The 13452-nt window shown below is 23.5% G+C and overlaps 5 protein-coding genes across 5 annotated transcripts; 3 read left to right on the plus strand and 2 right to left on the minus strand.

The window, feature by feature from the left end:
* Positions 1–177: 177 nt before the first annotated feature.
* Positions 178–2246, minus strand: LOC128963507 (galactosylceramide sulfotransferase-like). Its single transcript, XM_054310022.1, has 3 exons — positions 2213–2246; positions 1179–1844; positions 178–266 (listed from the first exon to the last, which is right to left on the minus strand). The coding sequence occupies exons 1-3, from the start codon at positions 2244–2246 to the stop codon at positions 178–180; spliced, it is 789 nt and encodes a 262-aa protein (XP_054165997.1).
* Positions 2247–2453: 207 nt separating this feature from the next.
* On the plus strand, positions 2454–4187 carry LOC128963508 (uncharacterized). Its single transcript, XM_054310023.1, has 5 exons — positions 2454–2462; positions 2579–2859; positions 2961–3387; positions 3454–3690; positions 3753–4187. The coding sequence occupies exons 1-5, from the start codon at positions 2454–2456 to the stop codon at positions 4185–4187; spliced, it is 1389 nt and encodes a 462-aa protein (XP_054165998.1).
* Positions 4188–5523: 1336 nt separating this feature from the next.
* LOC128963509 (carbohydrate sulfotransferase 1-like) lies at positions 5524–6562 on the plus strand. Its single transcript, XM_054310024.1, has 4 exons — positions 5524–5549; positions 5633–5721; positions 5928–6107; positions 6171–6562. Exons 1-4 carry the CDS (start codon positions 5524–5526, stop codon positions 6560–6562), a joined length of 687 nt encoding a protein of 228 aa, XP_054165999.1.
* A 538-nt stretch (positions 6563–7100) lies between these two features.
* LOC128963510 (uncharacterized) lies at positions 7101–7639 on the minus strand. The gene is made up of 2 exons (XM_054310025.1): positions 7590–7639; positions 7101–7477 (listed from the first exon to the last, which is right to left on the minus strand). The coding sequence occupies exon 2, from the start codon at positions 7440–7442 to the stop codon at positions 7101–7103; it is 342 nt and encodes a 113-aa protein (XP_054166000.1). The 5' UTR covers positions 7443–7477; positions 7590–7639.
* A 3752-nt stretch (positions 7640–11391) lies between these two features.
* LOC128963511 (glycoprotein-N-acetylgalactosamine 3-beta-galactosyltransferase 1-like) lies at positions 11392–13101 on the plus strand. Its single transcript, XM_054310026.1, has 6 exons — positions 11392–11770; positions 11835–11845; positions 11907–12022; positions 12080–12239; positions 12377–12439; positions 12889–13101. The coding sequence occupies exons 1-6, from the start codon at positions 11419–11421 to the stop codon at positions 13099–13101; spliced, it is 915 nt and encodes a 304-aa protein (XP_054166001.1). The 5' UTR covers positions 11392–11418.
* Positions 13102–13452: the final 351 nt, after the last annotated feature.

Raw genomic sequence — 13452 nt, forward strand, 5'->3', positions numbered from 1 at the left:
TATTATTACAATAAATAGTGCCAAAAGTAAGTAAATTTTCATTTAAAAAATTAAAAATCAATTTCAATCAATAAATTTAGTGATATTATTTATCAATACAACTCAAAATAGAGTTTAACATTTGTTTTTCAAACATTATAATTAGAGGTGTTGTTTATTGTTCAATAGGTGATAGCATTAGGAAATAGATTGCCTCTGAATTCCCAGAGAAAAGGGAATATAAGGAACTTTTGGAAATAAGACGAGGAATGGAATCATTACAAACCCTAAATACAATATTAAAAATAATATTAAATTTTTTATTTGTACTATAAATAAAAATTTTAACTGATTTTTTGTTTTGTTTTATAACTTTACAGATATTTATAATATTTACTATTGATTGAAATTATCATAAAATACAGTATAGTATCTGTCATACAAAAAATATTATCATAAATTTATATACATGATATAAACTATTAAAAATCAATTACTAATTGACAATTATTATTGATAATGTTTTATTAATATAAATTAATCCTACAACCTAAATCACTAATAAATTGTATATAATAATTTTAATAAATATTGATACATAATAAAAAAAATAAACATAGATATATGTTATCTCTTAGATATTTTATAATTTACATTGTATTCAATATAATATATATCATTATTTATAATTTTTACAAATATGATTTAAAATTATACTAATTTTAATATAATACAAAATCATTAACAAATCAAATTAATTATTTTTTATTATTCTAGTATTTTATACATATTTTCAATTCTCAAGTTTTCATTTGCAATGTCTAAATCTTTTCGTAAATTATTTTCATAAAAAATGGTTTGTTTTTGTCTTATAATATCCAAATAAAAGTTTTCAATTGCTGTCATTTGTCGACATATATTTCTTGAATGAGATTTTGGTTTTAATCTCTTAACATGTGGTGAGTAATAGAGATGTTTTGGCAGTAAATCAGATAATAAGACATTTTTATCAATACATTCATTATACAGATTATCAGTTTCTTTGCGAAATATGATTAATTCATTTTTCATACGATTCAGACCAAAATCATTAATTTTTTTATCAAAAATTTCATAAAAGTGATTATATAGTATATGATCGACATTATTCAATTGTTTTAGTTTATAATTATATTTATTATTTGATTTGTTTGAATAACTTTTTTGTTTGATATAATCTTTTCTAGCATTTAATTTGAAGACAATGACATCGTTTAGAGTCCAACACAACTCTTGTCTCAATAATATCAAACTTTCATCCATTCTTTCGTTAATCAAAACTAAATCAAAATGTTTCTCTAATTTATCAATAAATTTATTGATTGTTATATTATTTTCAAATTGTGTTACATTTAATCCCAAATCAAAAGACATTTGATTTCTGCCAAATCTTTGATGTAGTCTTGAATTAATTCTGATATTTTTGCCATTTGTTGTGTTTGTGTACAAGTATTTCAAAAAATCATCGTAAGTTACATTAAATAAAAGTTTTAGATTATAATAGCTATACACCGATTCAAACAATGTGTTTGGATGTCTCAAAATTGTTACAAATTTAGTATTCAATGACATCATTGCTTTTAGCTCTTCATAATTGAATCTCATATGACTTGCAATCATATTATAAGAAATATTTGCTTTTAATTTTGGAACAAATTGTCTGCGAAACAGATCCGGATGACCAAAGTATCCATTAGTTATGGGAACAGCTATAAGCAAATCGTGTGAATCACTATATCTCAAGAATATATTCTGTATGCAAGTACTGCCAGTTTTATGGGTTTTCATAAACACAACGTTAACATGTGGTCGACAACCATATAAATCTATAATATTTACAGTACTATTCATAAATCAAATAAAAGTTAATAAATATATAAAAATATTTTACTAAAATCAATATTTAGTATAATAATACTTACAAAAATTGTATTATTATTATTACAAAAACAGTTATTAATAAAATTAAATATGATATTAATTTCAATTTTAAGAAAATTTTCATTATTATTAGACTAACAAAATGTTAAATAAGTTTGACTTTAGCTTTAAATCAGTAATAATTTTCAGTTATACATATATTTTTAATTCAATTTAGACAGATGTGTCAATTATTATATAATATTGCAGACTGCTATACAGTACTTTAATTATAGTAAACCAAACTATAATAAATGTTAAGTATTTTGTAAACATGATTTAGAAAAATACTGTTCAGTTAATAACATTTTAATACAATTTAATTAATAATATGCAATATTAAATGCAATGCGAAATGTCAAGAAATGATTTAATTGTAACGACAAATAAATTTGCACTAAAAATAATATTTTTATTAATAATACTTATGATTATAGTGTTTTGTTGGTGTGAATATTATTTGGGACAAAATAGTATCAAATTATTTATGACTAATAAAAATCATCGAATTATTAATGATCCTGGTGATTACATTGCTAATATTATCCAAAATAAATATAATAATAATAATAATACTAGTAATATTAATATTAATACTACTGTTAATATTAATGAAATCTATAAATTATATGAAAATGAGACAAATGTTGCCTTAAATTATTGGATCAGATGGACGACAAACTATTCAAAGATTAATAGTGATAATGATTGGTCCAAATATTCATTGAAAACATGTTACAAATATCCACCATCTATTGAGAAAATTGCTTTTAATAACATTTATTGGCAATCAGTGATCATCGATCAAAATACAACATATTATGCATATAATGCTTATTATGATAATCGAGAAAATATGACAAAAGTTAGAATCATTGGAGTGACCGATCATTTCGCACAGTTAGTCAATCAAACATTTTGGTATTTATGCTAATTATCTTTAATTAAATTATACAGCAATTATTAAAACATTTAGTGAATATTATATTATACATGTAAATACTTGTTTGAATACTCTATAGGTGTTTACTATATTTTGAGGGCAAAAAACGTGCTGTTTTAAGCAAAGTCACACAAATTGATGAGTTGGCCTACAATTTTGGTAACTATTATAAAAGGAAAGGATATTATTTGCCAACTTTGTTGTCCTGCGATATTCCCATATCTATTAAAAATATGGTACCCAGTGCTGTGGCCATTAAAATTAATAATCAATGCAAATCTGAATTTACAAATTATTTACGTGTCATATATGAGAGACCAGAGTCGGGAAATAAGACATTATTTGGTGTCTGTGTTCGCGCTTTATATTACTATAACATAGATTTTAGTGTTAGACTTATTGAATGGCTTGAATTGCAAAAGATATTAGGAGCTAATAAAGTCTATTTGTATGCATTTACTACTAATAATTATATGGATAAAGTACTCAATTATTATACTAATTTGGTAAATACTATATATTTTTATTTTAGAAAATTAATACAAAAATGAATTAATTATTATGAATTGTAGAAATTTATTGAATGGAGATATACAACACATTGTGGCCATCAATTAAATAATATTTATCTTAATGAAGTATATATGAGCAAAATGGGTGACAAAATGCTACCACAGGAGACACTGGAGTTGAATGACTGCTTTTATAGAAATATGTATAAACACACGTTTTTGGCGGTCATCGACATCGATGAAGTAATTGTTCCCTTAGATGCTTATGATTGGCCACAAATGATGGACCAAATATATGTAAGACATAACTTTTTGATATAATTATAAATTTTTTAATAATTAAATAAATATTTTTGTAGAATTCACTAAAGAAACGGTCAAATTGGGACAGATTTGCATCATATCTGTTCACACAAACAAGATTTTACAATCAATTAATATCCAATCAATACACTACTAATGATATTATGTATACAATGAGACACTTATATCGGGCAAACTTTACAATGAGTGCACCAAAAAGTTTTCAATTAACCAAAAATGCAAAAGTCGTGTGGAATCACACACCACTTCAATGTATTATCAATAAAGACTATAAGGACTGTCCCATACATTTTGTTGACAAACAATTTGGTTATCTATTACATTACAGACCGGGTATTCATAAACCAACAAATTGTACGGACACTGACTTGAGAAAGTGTGCCATTTATGATCCACTTATTACTAAATATAATGATATTCTCAATAAAAATATGAGAAAATCATTAACAGCTATATCTAAAGTTTATTAATTTCTAATTATTTATAAAAACTTATTTTTATTTTATTTTTTATTTTTTCTAATCTATAGATATTTTGATCATATTATTTTAAATTATAGTTATAATTAGATACATTTATTAGTATTTTTAACATTTAATATATGATTACTAGTAATTAATTTAATCTTTATTTGTATTGTATATTCAGTATTATATACTTATATTTTAGTATATTAGTAAACTTCATATTTATTAATTATCAATAATTTATCATAATATTTATTTATCTCTTTTATTTAAAAAAATTATATATAATTTATTAAAATTTTGTATATTATATTTAGACTATAAAAAATCATTATAAAAACTGTTAAAATATGTATTGTACTATACAGTAGGCAAAACAGTGTACAATACAAGTCATTAAACAAGTTTTAAAATGTGTATTTGATAAATGATTGATAAAATATACTTTACAATCTCATTATAAATAACATATGTTTTTATTTATAATAAGTTATAATATAATTTATATATTTTTTAATTAATCATAATATTAAATAAATAATACTTAATAAAAATACTAAAAATAATGAGTAAAAACTTTTCGAAAATCTATATAATATTTTTATTATTATTTATAATAATCACAATTGGTTTAATATATTTGAAACATAATAAAACCAAAAATATCAGTGATGGCCAACAATTAAATGTAATTAATGACAGATATATCTACGATAAATCATTTATTGGGGAAATTAATAAATATAAAAAATTAGTAGTATTTGAAAAAAGTTATTCAAATGAATGGCAAAATATATCTGAATTTTCGGCAAAACAACGAAATAAAATTTTAATACTTTCTGAACCCAGAAGTGGCTCTTCATTTTTGGGTAAGTTTTTATACTAATTAATAACTATATGTGCATTAAATATCTAAAAATTATATAAAATTATAAATGTAGTTATTTTTACAAAAATAATTATATTCAAGTAAACAATTTAATATAATTTAGATTAATAATTATACTTAATTTTTAGATATTTAGTGTATAAATAGTATAAATTAGATAGTTATTAATGATTTTAGATAATTTTTATAATAAAATATAGCAAATTTAATACAACAAAGTGGTCAATTATTTTATATCTACGAACCATTACATCAATTGCGTTATTATAATTCACGTGAAAACAAACGATTGTTTCAAACAGTTGTCAATTCATTACAAAAATTATTTAATTGTCATTTTGATAATTTATCGGTTCAACCATTTTGGAATGAATTTACGTAATTATAATATTTTTATAATAAATATAAAACAAAATTAAATAAATATAAATATATTTCAGTAATTTAATGATGAGAGGCCATAATAAAACTGAACGGTTTGTATTATATTAATAATTTAAACATTTATTAACAAAAATAAAAATAATATATAATTATAATAATAATAATGAATATATAGACTCGATATTTGCAATAAATGTCAGACAAGTCTTGTAAAAGCACTTCGCGCTGGTGTTGACCACTATTTATCACTCTATAAAAAATCTGGTTTAGTATTCATTCAATTATATAGTGTCTAAAAATCAATTCAAAATCAAATTAAAGTTAAAAAAATTAAGAATAACAAGTAATATTAAAAAATATAGTTTATAATAAAAAAATAAGTAATTTTATATATACCACCGATTATATAGTATATATCATATATCATAATAAAATAATAAATTTTAAAATTATATACATAACATTTGCAGTTTCACAAATAAAGTTGGTTATGTTGGTCAGGGATCCCAGAGGCACAATGGCTTCAAGGTATGACCCGAATCTTGTCTGGTGTACAGCAAAACACTGCAAAAACATTACAACTTTGTGTCGACTAATGAGACTAAATATCAATCAATTGCTTGATTTGAAACAAAACTCTCGTATAGCCAGTAATTGACAGACATTTATAAATTTTTATTAAATATTAATTATTGTATTTCATGTATTAATAGAGGATATAGTGTTAGTTCGCTATGAAGAGCTATCAACTGATGTCCAAATAAAATCCAAACAATTATTTAATTTTCTGAATATTAAGCACAACTTTAAAGTCAAAACATGGATCAAAAACCACACGACTCGTGATAAAAACAGAGATAATCCTCACTCAGGTATTAGAGACTCATATAAAGCGGCCTTTCAGTGGACTAAACGACTAAATAAAACAATGATTATTAAAATACAAAATGAATGCTCGGATGTCATGAAAAATTTGGGCTATAAATTGATTGACTTTTCTATTGATAAAAAATATGACCAAAAAAAATATCATTTGAATCAATTACTTACAAACCATTATCCGTTAGACTACTTATCTAATAGAGTGTTTAAACAAATATTGTGATAATTTTATTCATAATAATAAAAGATATTTTATTAAACAAGTTTACTTAACTTACTTTTTTAAATAAAATTATTAAAAATTATGCTTATGTATCCGATTTTAAAAATATTAAAAATATAGTCTATTAAAAAAGTATAATATGAGTAATAATATTTTGTATATTAATATTTTATATGTCAATATTTATTTTATTTATTAGTTTTAAAAATATATTTACTGGTTACTTATAATTTATAAAATTATTAAGAGGTATAATAAATATATAATTTATATATAATATTATAAAAGATTAACTTTGAATAAATATTGTGTAAATAAACATATGTTTTTCAAATAAGTTATATTGTCATAAATAATCAAATTATGAAATTGGTTTTATGTCATATTATAAAGCAAATATTAAATAATTTTATTATAGTTAGATATTATTTTTGTAATTTTTTTATTAAATTATATTAATTATGAAGAAATACAATGTAAAACAAATGAATGATTTATTAGTGAATACTTATAAGATTTGTTTTAAAAATTGGTGATCTTATGGTATAAAGTTTTCGGTCAAATCTAAAACAAATGGTTTTTTAGTGGATTTATTATTGAGATTATTTTGATTAGGCTGTCCCCACTTATTTGGCGGTACTTTAGATTTTTTGGTTGACGAGGCTTTTCCTGGATTATTAGTGGAAGCCTTCACTGGTTTATTGGATTGTTTGGTAGGTTTTTGTTGATTTTTTCCTGGCTTTGGTTTTGGGGTACCTTTTGCTGGTTTTCCAGTATTTTGTGGTCTATCGGCCGGAAGTTTGACCGGTTTGATTGATGGACTTTTCGGTGGCTTTTTAGTTTTGGACGGTTTTTTGGTCGTTGATAGCGTTACTGCCATCACCTCTGCCTCATCCAACTCTTTGTCACTGATAACTATTAAATCAATATATATGTTATTATTATTATTATTATTATACTTTTAGCTAATTGTTAAGCCATTAATAAATATAATAATGACAGTAATATTGTATTACTAATGCCATACCTTCTTCAGGTTGATTATAGATTTGTCTGACAGACCAGCCCTCAACCGACTCGAGTGACACATAAGTCAATAAAATAATAATAATAATAAGTTTCATTGTTATAATTGCTATTTATAATTATTAATTTATTTTATCACTCAGAGTCTGGATTTTCGTAAGATTTTCTATAATACATAAAATGTAATTCAATTTATATACCGATTAAAATATGATATCATTAATGAATGCAAATGTATTGAAAACAAAATAAATGAGATGTGAATCAGTAATAAAATCATAAGTAGTTGTTAAAGCATATGTTTGATGTCTAATGAGTATTTTGCACTGTATTTTGAAACATATTTTCAATATTAAGTTTAATTTTTTAAATTAACAAATAATAAATTTTTAATAGATTTTGGGTTAAAAGATTTTTAATTGAATAACATAATGACAAAATAAATAATGCAATTTTATTTCATAATTTGCAAATTTTGTCATTATTATTACTATTATAATAAATATTTAATTCAAAATTAAAATTGTGTTTAGTAAAAATTATATATTTTATAAATTACATTAAAATGTTTTAATTTATGTGTAAGTTATAAATACCTCTTATATTGCATTTGAAAATAGCTAAATATAAAAATATTTCACTAAAACTAAATCCTGATTAAATTAACAAATAGACTTTAATTAAATTTTTATGTCAATTATTCAAATATTTCACTTTTTATATATTATTTGTCTATTAAATAGCTACCAATTTATTTATGGATTCACTCTTTGAGTTTAATGCCTATATAATTGACTATAATTTACATTTTATACTTTTATGTTTTTACTTCACCAATACATCAAATAACTAAGCATTATCGAAATTTAATATATCGAAATTCATAATGAAATAAATACTAATTATTTAATATAAATTATTTAATAAAAACATACTTAAAAACATTTAAATTAAATTTTTTTCGACAGTACAATAAGTTATTGGTATATATAATTCCTGCGCTTAATAAAATCTGTAAATCTTCAATATATCTTTTAAATGTATAACAAAATCATTACTTTGAATAAAATATTTAAAAGTTAAATTCAAAATTTAAAAATAATATATTTTTATAAAAAAAAACTCAATATACATTGATAACAGTTAGGATGATCTAATATATAGATTAATATTTATTAGTTTCGATTTAATTTTATTTATTTAAAAAAATCTAACTTTCATCAATTTTGATTGTCATATAATCTAATGTAAAATGATTGTTTAAAATGTTATTAATTGAAAAATTATTTTTCAATTGTTTATAATTATTTGTATCAATTAAATTATAGCCTAAATAATCCATAACTTCTGTGCAATGACTTTGAATTTTGTCGATTTGTTGAGCCGTTAGTCTCTTAATCCATGAGAGGACTGTTTGTTTTGAGTCACGTATTGTCGAGTAAGGATTGGCACGTGTTTTGCTATTATTAGTATGGCTTTCAATCCAATATTCAACCGATTTTGTAAATTTTAGTCCTAATCTGTTGTATAATTTCTTTGCTATTTCTATGGTATTGAAAGATAGGTCTTCATATCTAACTATTGTTATTCGATCTATATATGAGAAATAATTTATATTTTTAAAAAATTAAAAGATAATAATTTTTATTTATCTTAACAAACCTGGCATTTCATTGTATGCCTTGAGAGCAGTCAATATATCATTTCTCATACGAGCGCAAAGCACTTGAATGTTACCGCAATTGTTTATCATATCCTTCCGACACCAATCCATTAATGGCAGTAATCGGGAACTCATAATACCTCTCGGATCTCTTACAATAATAACAAGTTTTATTGGATAATCTATTAAATATATAATTTATAATTATATTAAAAGATATGTATCGATTGATAAGATTATGTTTTGTTTTAGTAATACTGTATTACAATATTATGTATTAAATATATGTCAAAATTACCAAATTGTTGTTGTAATTGAAGATATTGATCAACACTAATCCGTATTGATTTTATCAAATTATTTGGACATCTTTGGCAAACAAATTTATTGACTGATTCATCAAAGAATAATGTTTTATTGATATTCATATATTTTTTCATTACTAAATTTCTGTAAACAGTTTATTATTATTAAACTTTTTAATTGAAAGTATATTTGATAACAAAAAATAATAATAATTACTCTTCAGTTTTCCAAATAATACTATTTTTATTTTTTGTATTTAATAGATTGAAATCACAGTTAAATAGTTTTGTCAAAACATTTAACGCTTTCTGACTATTGCTATAGTTTTGTCTTATATTTTCATATTTCATATGAATTAATGGTTCAAATAAATAAAATGTTGGCCAACTCTGATGGATTAAGTCGGCTATAAAATTGTATAATTAATATTTATTTTTTAAAATTATACAAAAATCTATGACAACAAACATACCTATAAATGAAGAGCCACTTCTGGCTTCAGACAAAACTAATATGCGATTCATTGAATTCAATGATATAATTGGGTATCGATTCCAATCAATACTAGTCTCATAATAGTCATCATTATCTATATTATTGTGTGAATTATTTTTTAATAATAGTTGTCTTATCTTAACATTTAAAAAGTAAAAAAATATTATTAAAATAAAACTTTTTAACATTAATAATAATATATGTTTTATATATGCATTGTTTATCATTTTGTATGCAACTGTTGTTGATTACATCTGATGTCAACTTTCATTAACGTTTATTAGATTTAATAGTAGGATATAATATGATATAATGTTTTATTAAGTAACTATTATTTATTTTATCATAAAATATTATTGATAATGAAATATAACTGTATTTCAGGTGTTTATTTATAATTAGGCTTTTCATTTAAAGTTATTAGATATATTTGAAGCTGATATTCAATATAATGAGTAAATTATATAAAATAAAAATTTATAGAAAATTTTATTTTACCTAAAAATAACTATTTAAGTCATTATTAATATAATCATCTTTTAATAATCATTTAATAATACTGAATGTTAATTAAACTATTATATTAAAATAAAAAGATATAAATTACAATGAATCATAGTGAATCACATAATATATAATAGTATATGATTTATCATTAAATAAATATTGGTGTTTTTTAACTGTGTTTTTTTATTGAGAGCAGTTATATTATAGTGATTTTTAATAAAAACAACTTGTATTTTGATTAGATATTTTATCAAAATATTAAATTAAGCATTTTAAAAATTGTATTGGTAAAATTTTCTTTAAACTAAATAATTTTTGTTTATCTTTTACTAACTTTTATAGTGACTTTAAGCTATTTTTTAGCATCTTTGAATGAACAGCCTATTTAAAACATTATGTTAATACTAAACTAAAGATAGTAAATAAGCGTTAATAATTAAATGTATTGTTGTATAATAAAAATATGCCAAAATTCATTATTATAATAACTATAATCTATTTTACTTAATTAATTTGCATCAGAAACGTGCCATTTATTGTTTATATTTTGTGATTATAATAATTTGAATTTAATTAATTTGTTAGTTTATTTATTTAATTTATTTTTTAACAATTTGATTCACTACAATGAATTTAAAAATACTATTGTCATAGTCTATTGAAGTAAAATTATTTAATTAAAAATATAATTTATTAAACTTCAAATCACTATATTTTATAAAGTATGAGATCAGTTAGTTTTAAATATAAAAAAACATTAGTAATTATAGCCTTAGCTATAATTATGTTGTTAACCATATTATTTAACAATTACTATAATATAAATAGTAAATTGTATAATAAGCCGCGTGTGCTCTGTATGGTTACGACTCATCCCAAAAACCGTAACCGAGCTAATGCTGTGAGAGACACATGGGGTAAGAGGTGTGATGTACTCTACTTTGTCAGCTCTGAATCGGATCCAAGTTATCCAATAATTGAGATGAGGTGTGAAAGCGAAGATCATAATCATTTGTGGTGCAAAAATCGTAACGGTATTATATATGGAGTGAACACCTATTTTGATCAGTTTGATTGGTTTTATAAGGCCGATGACGACACCTATGCTATTATGGAAAATCTTAGATATATGGTGTCCGGCTATGACCACAACAACCCACTTATCTTTTGCTTACCATTTGTTTACGAAGGCATTCAATATCCAAGTGGTGGTCAGTATTTATTAGATTTATAATTTTAAAATTAACTAATTATTATTTTTTATGTTTATTTTAGGTCCTGGGTATGTAAGTGTTAAATTTATATTAAACAATACAAGTTTACAGCAAAATATTTACCATTAATAAGGTATTTAGCAAAGAGGCCATCAAACGGTTGGTTGATAAGTTGACCGATCAAAACACTGACCGAAAGCACTGTCACACACAGGCACAGGCAGGTGCTGATGACCTTGAAATCGGACGGTTTGTCTTAATGTTATTTTCTATTAGTGTTTTTATTTGTTATTTATTTGCAATCAGTTGTTTAGAGGGTTTGGGTGTCGAGTTTGTCGATACACGGGATGTGTTAGCCAGGGGTCGGTTTATACCATTTCAACCGGTTCATTTTATTAATCCCAATATTGATATATATAAGGACGCAGCGTGGCTACAAAATTATAGTATTTATAAATTACAACAGGTTTGCTTATATACTGTAATACAACATCAAGTATTTGTTAATTATTATGATTTAATAAAACAGATTTTAATATTAGTATATATTTGTATGTATTTGTAATTTAATTATTGATTAGTATTTATTTATTTATTTTATAGGGTCATCAATGTTGCAGTGATACAGTTGTATCGTTTCATTATATTAATGCGGCTGATCAATATGTGCTAGATTATTTTGTTTATCATGTCAAAGTAAAAACAAATTATTGATTTAGCAGAAAATATATAAATATTATAGTATACAATATATATACCATTATATAATTTGCTTAATTTTTAATAAATAAATATTATTCAACAAAAATATTAAAAAACATTATTTTTTATTAATATACACAAATTAAAAATATTTTAATAAACTAAATTGTTATGGTTGACGTGGAAACCATCGTGCTCCTGCACCAGGAAATACTGGTGCCCATGGTTGGGGTGGTTGGGATGCTTGTTGCGGTTGTTGTGGGTTTAATGCAACGGGAGCTACCGGTCCAATAACGACTGACGGTGGACCTCCTTCCGGAACAGAAACTGGCAGCGGCGGTGGTTGCCATGCTTCTGGCGCCGGCTGCCAAGTTTCTGGTGCCGGTCCATACTCAGGTTGAGGCGGTCCCCAGTATTCAGGTTCAGCACCGGGTGGCATACCTGGTGGCATACCCGGTGGCATTGACGGAGGCATTGTTGGTGGCGGTGGAGTTGGTAGTGTTGGAGGTGGCGTTGGAGGTGGTGTTGGCGGTGATTCTGGTTCTGGTCTCCAATTGTTAGGAAATTCTGGGTTAGGAAACAAAGGCGATACAGGTTTTGGGTACGGTATGAACGGTGGCTCATGATATGTATTATGAGGTCTGTGTCCCTCTGCTGACGCCCAACCCTTAACTTCATCAATGATTAAATGAGGATTTTTTACAGCATTAGCCAATATCTGTCCAAAATCATTGGCAGCAACTACCAGGTGCTGCACAACCAGTGCAAGCACTAACAGTAATGTATTTTTATATAACATTTTTTTTATCAATTATATCATATTTTTTATTTTAGTAATGTATATAAAAATAAAAGAAACTAATAATTAAATATGAAATTTGTTTAAATACTTTTTTCTTTTTTCTAGATATCAAAATATGGTTGACCTAAATATAAATATAAAATCTACATTATTTTAAAAAACATTTAATTTAGCA

Source organism: Oppia nitens, unplaced genomic scaffold (genome assembly GCF_028296485.1).
Source record: "Oppia nitens isolate AA-2021 unplaced genomic scaffold, nextdenovo-longstitch-racon4-pilon3 scaffold7_pilon_pilon_pilon, whole genome shotgun sequence".
Lineage (NCBI taxonomy): Eukaryota > Metazoa > Arthropoda > Arachnida > Sarcoptiformes > Oppiidae > Oppia > Oppia nitens.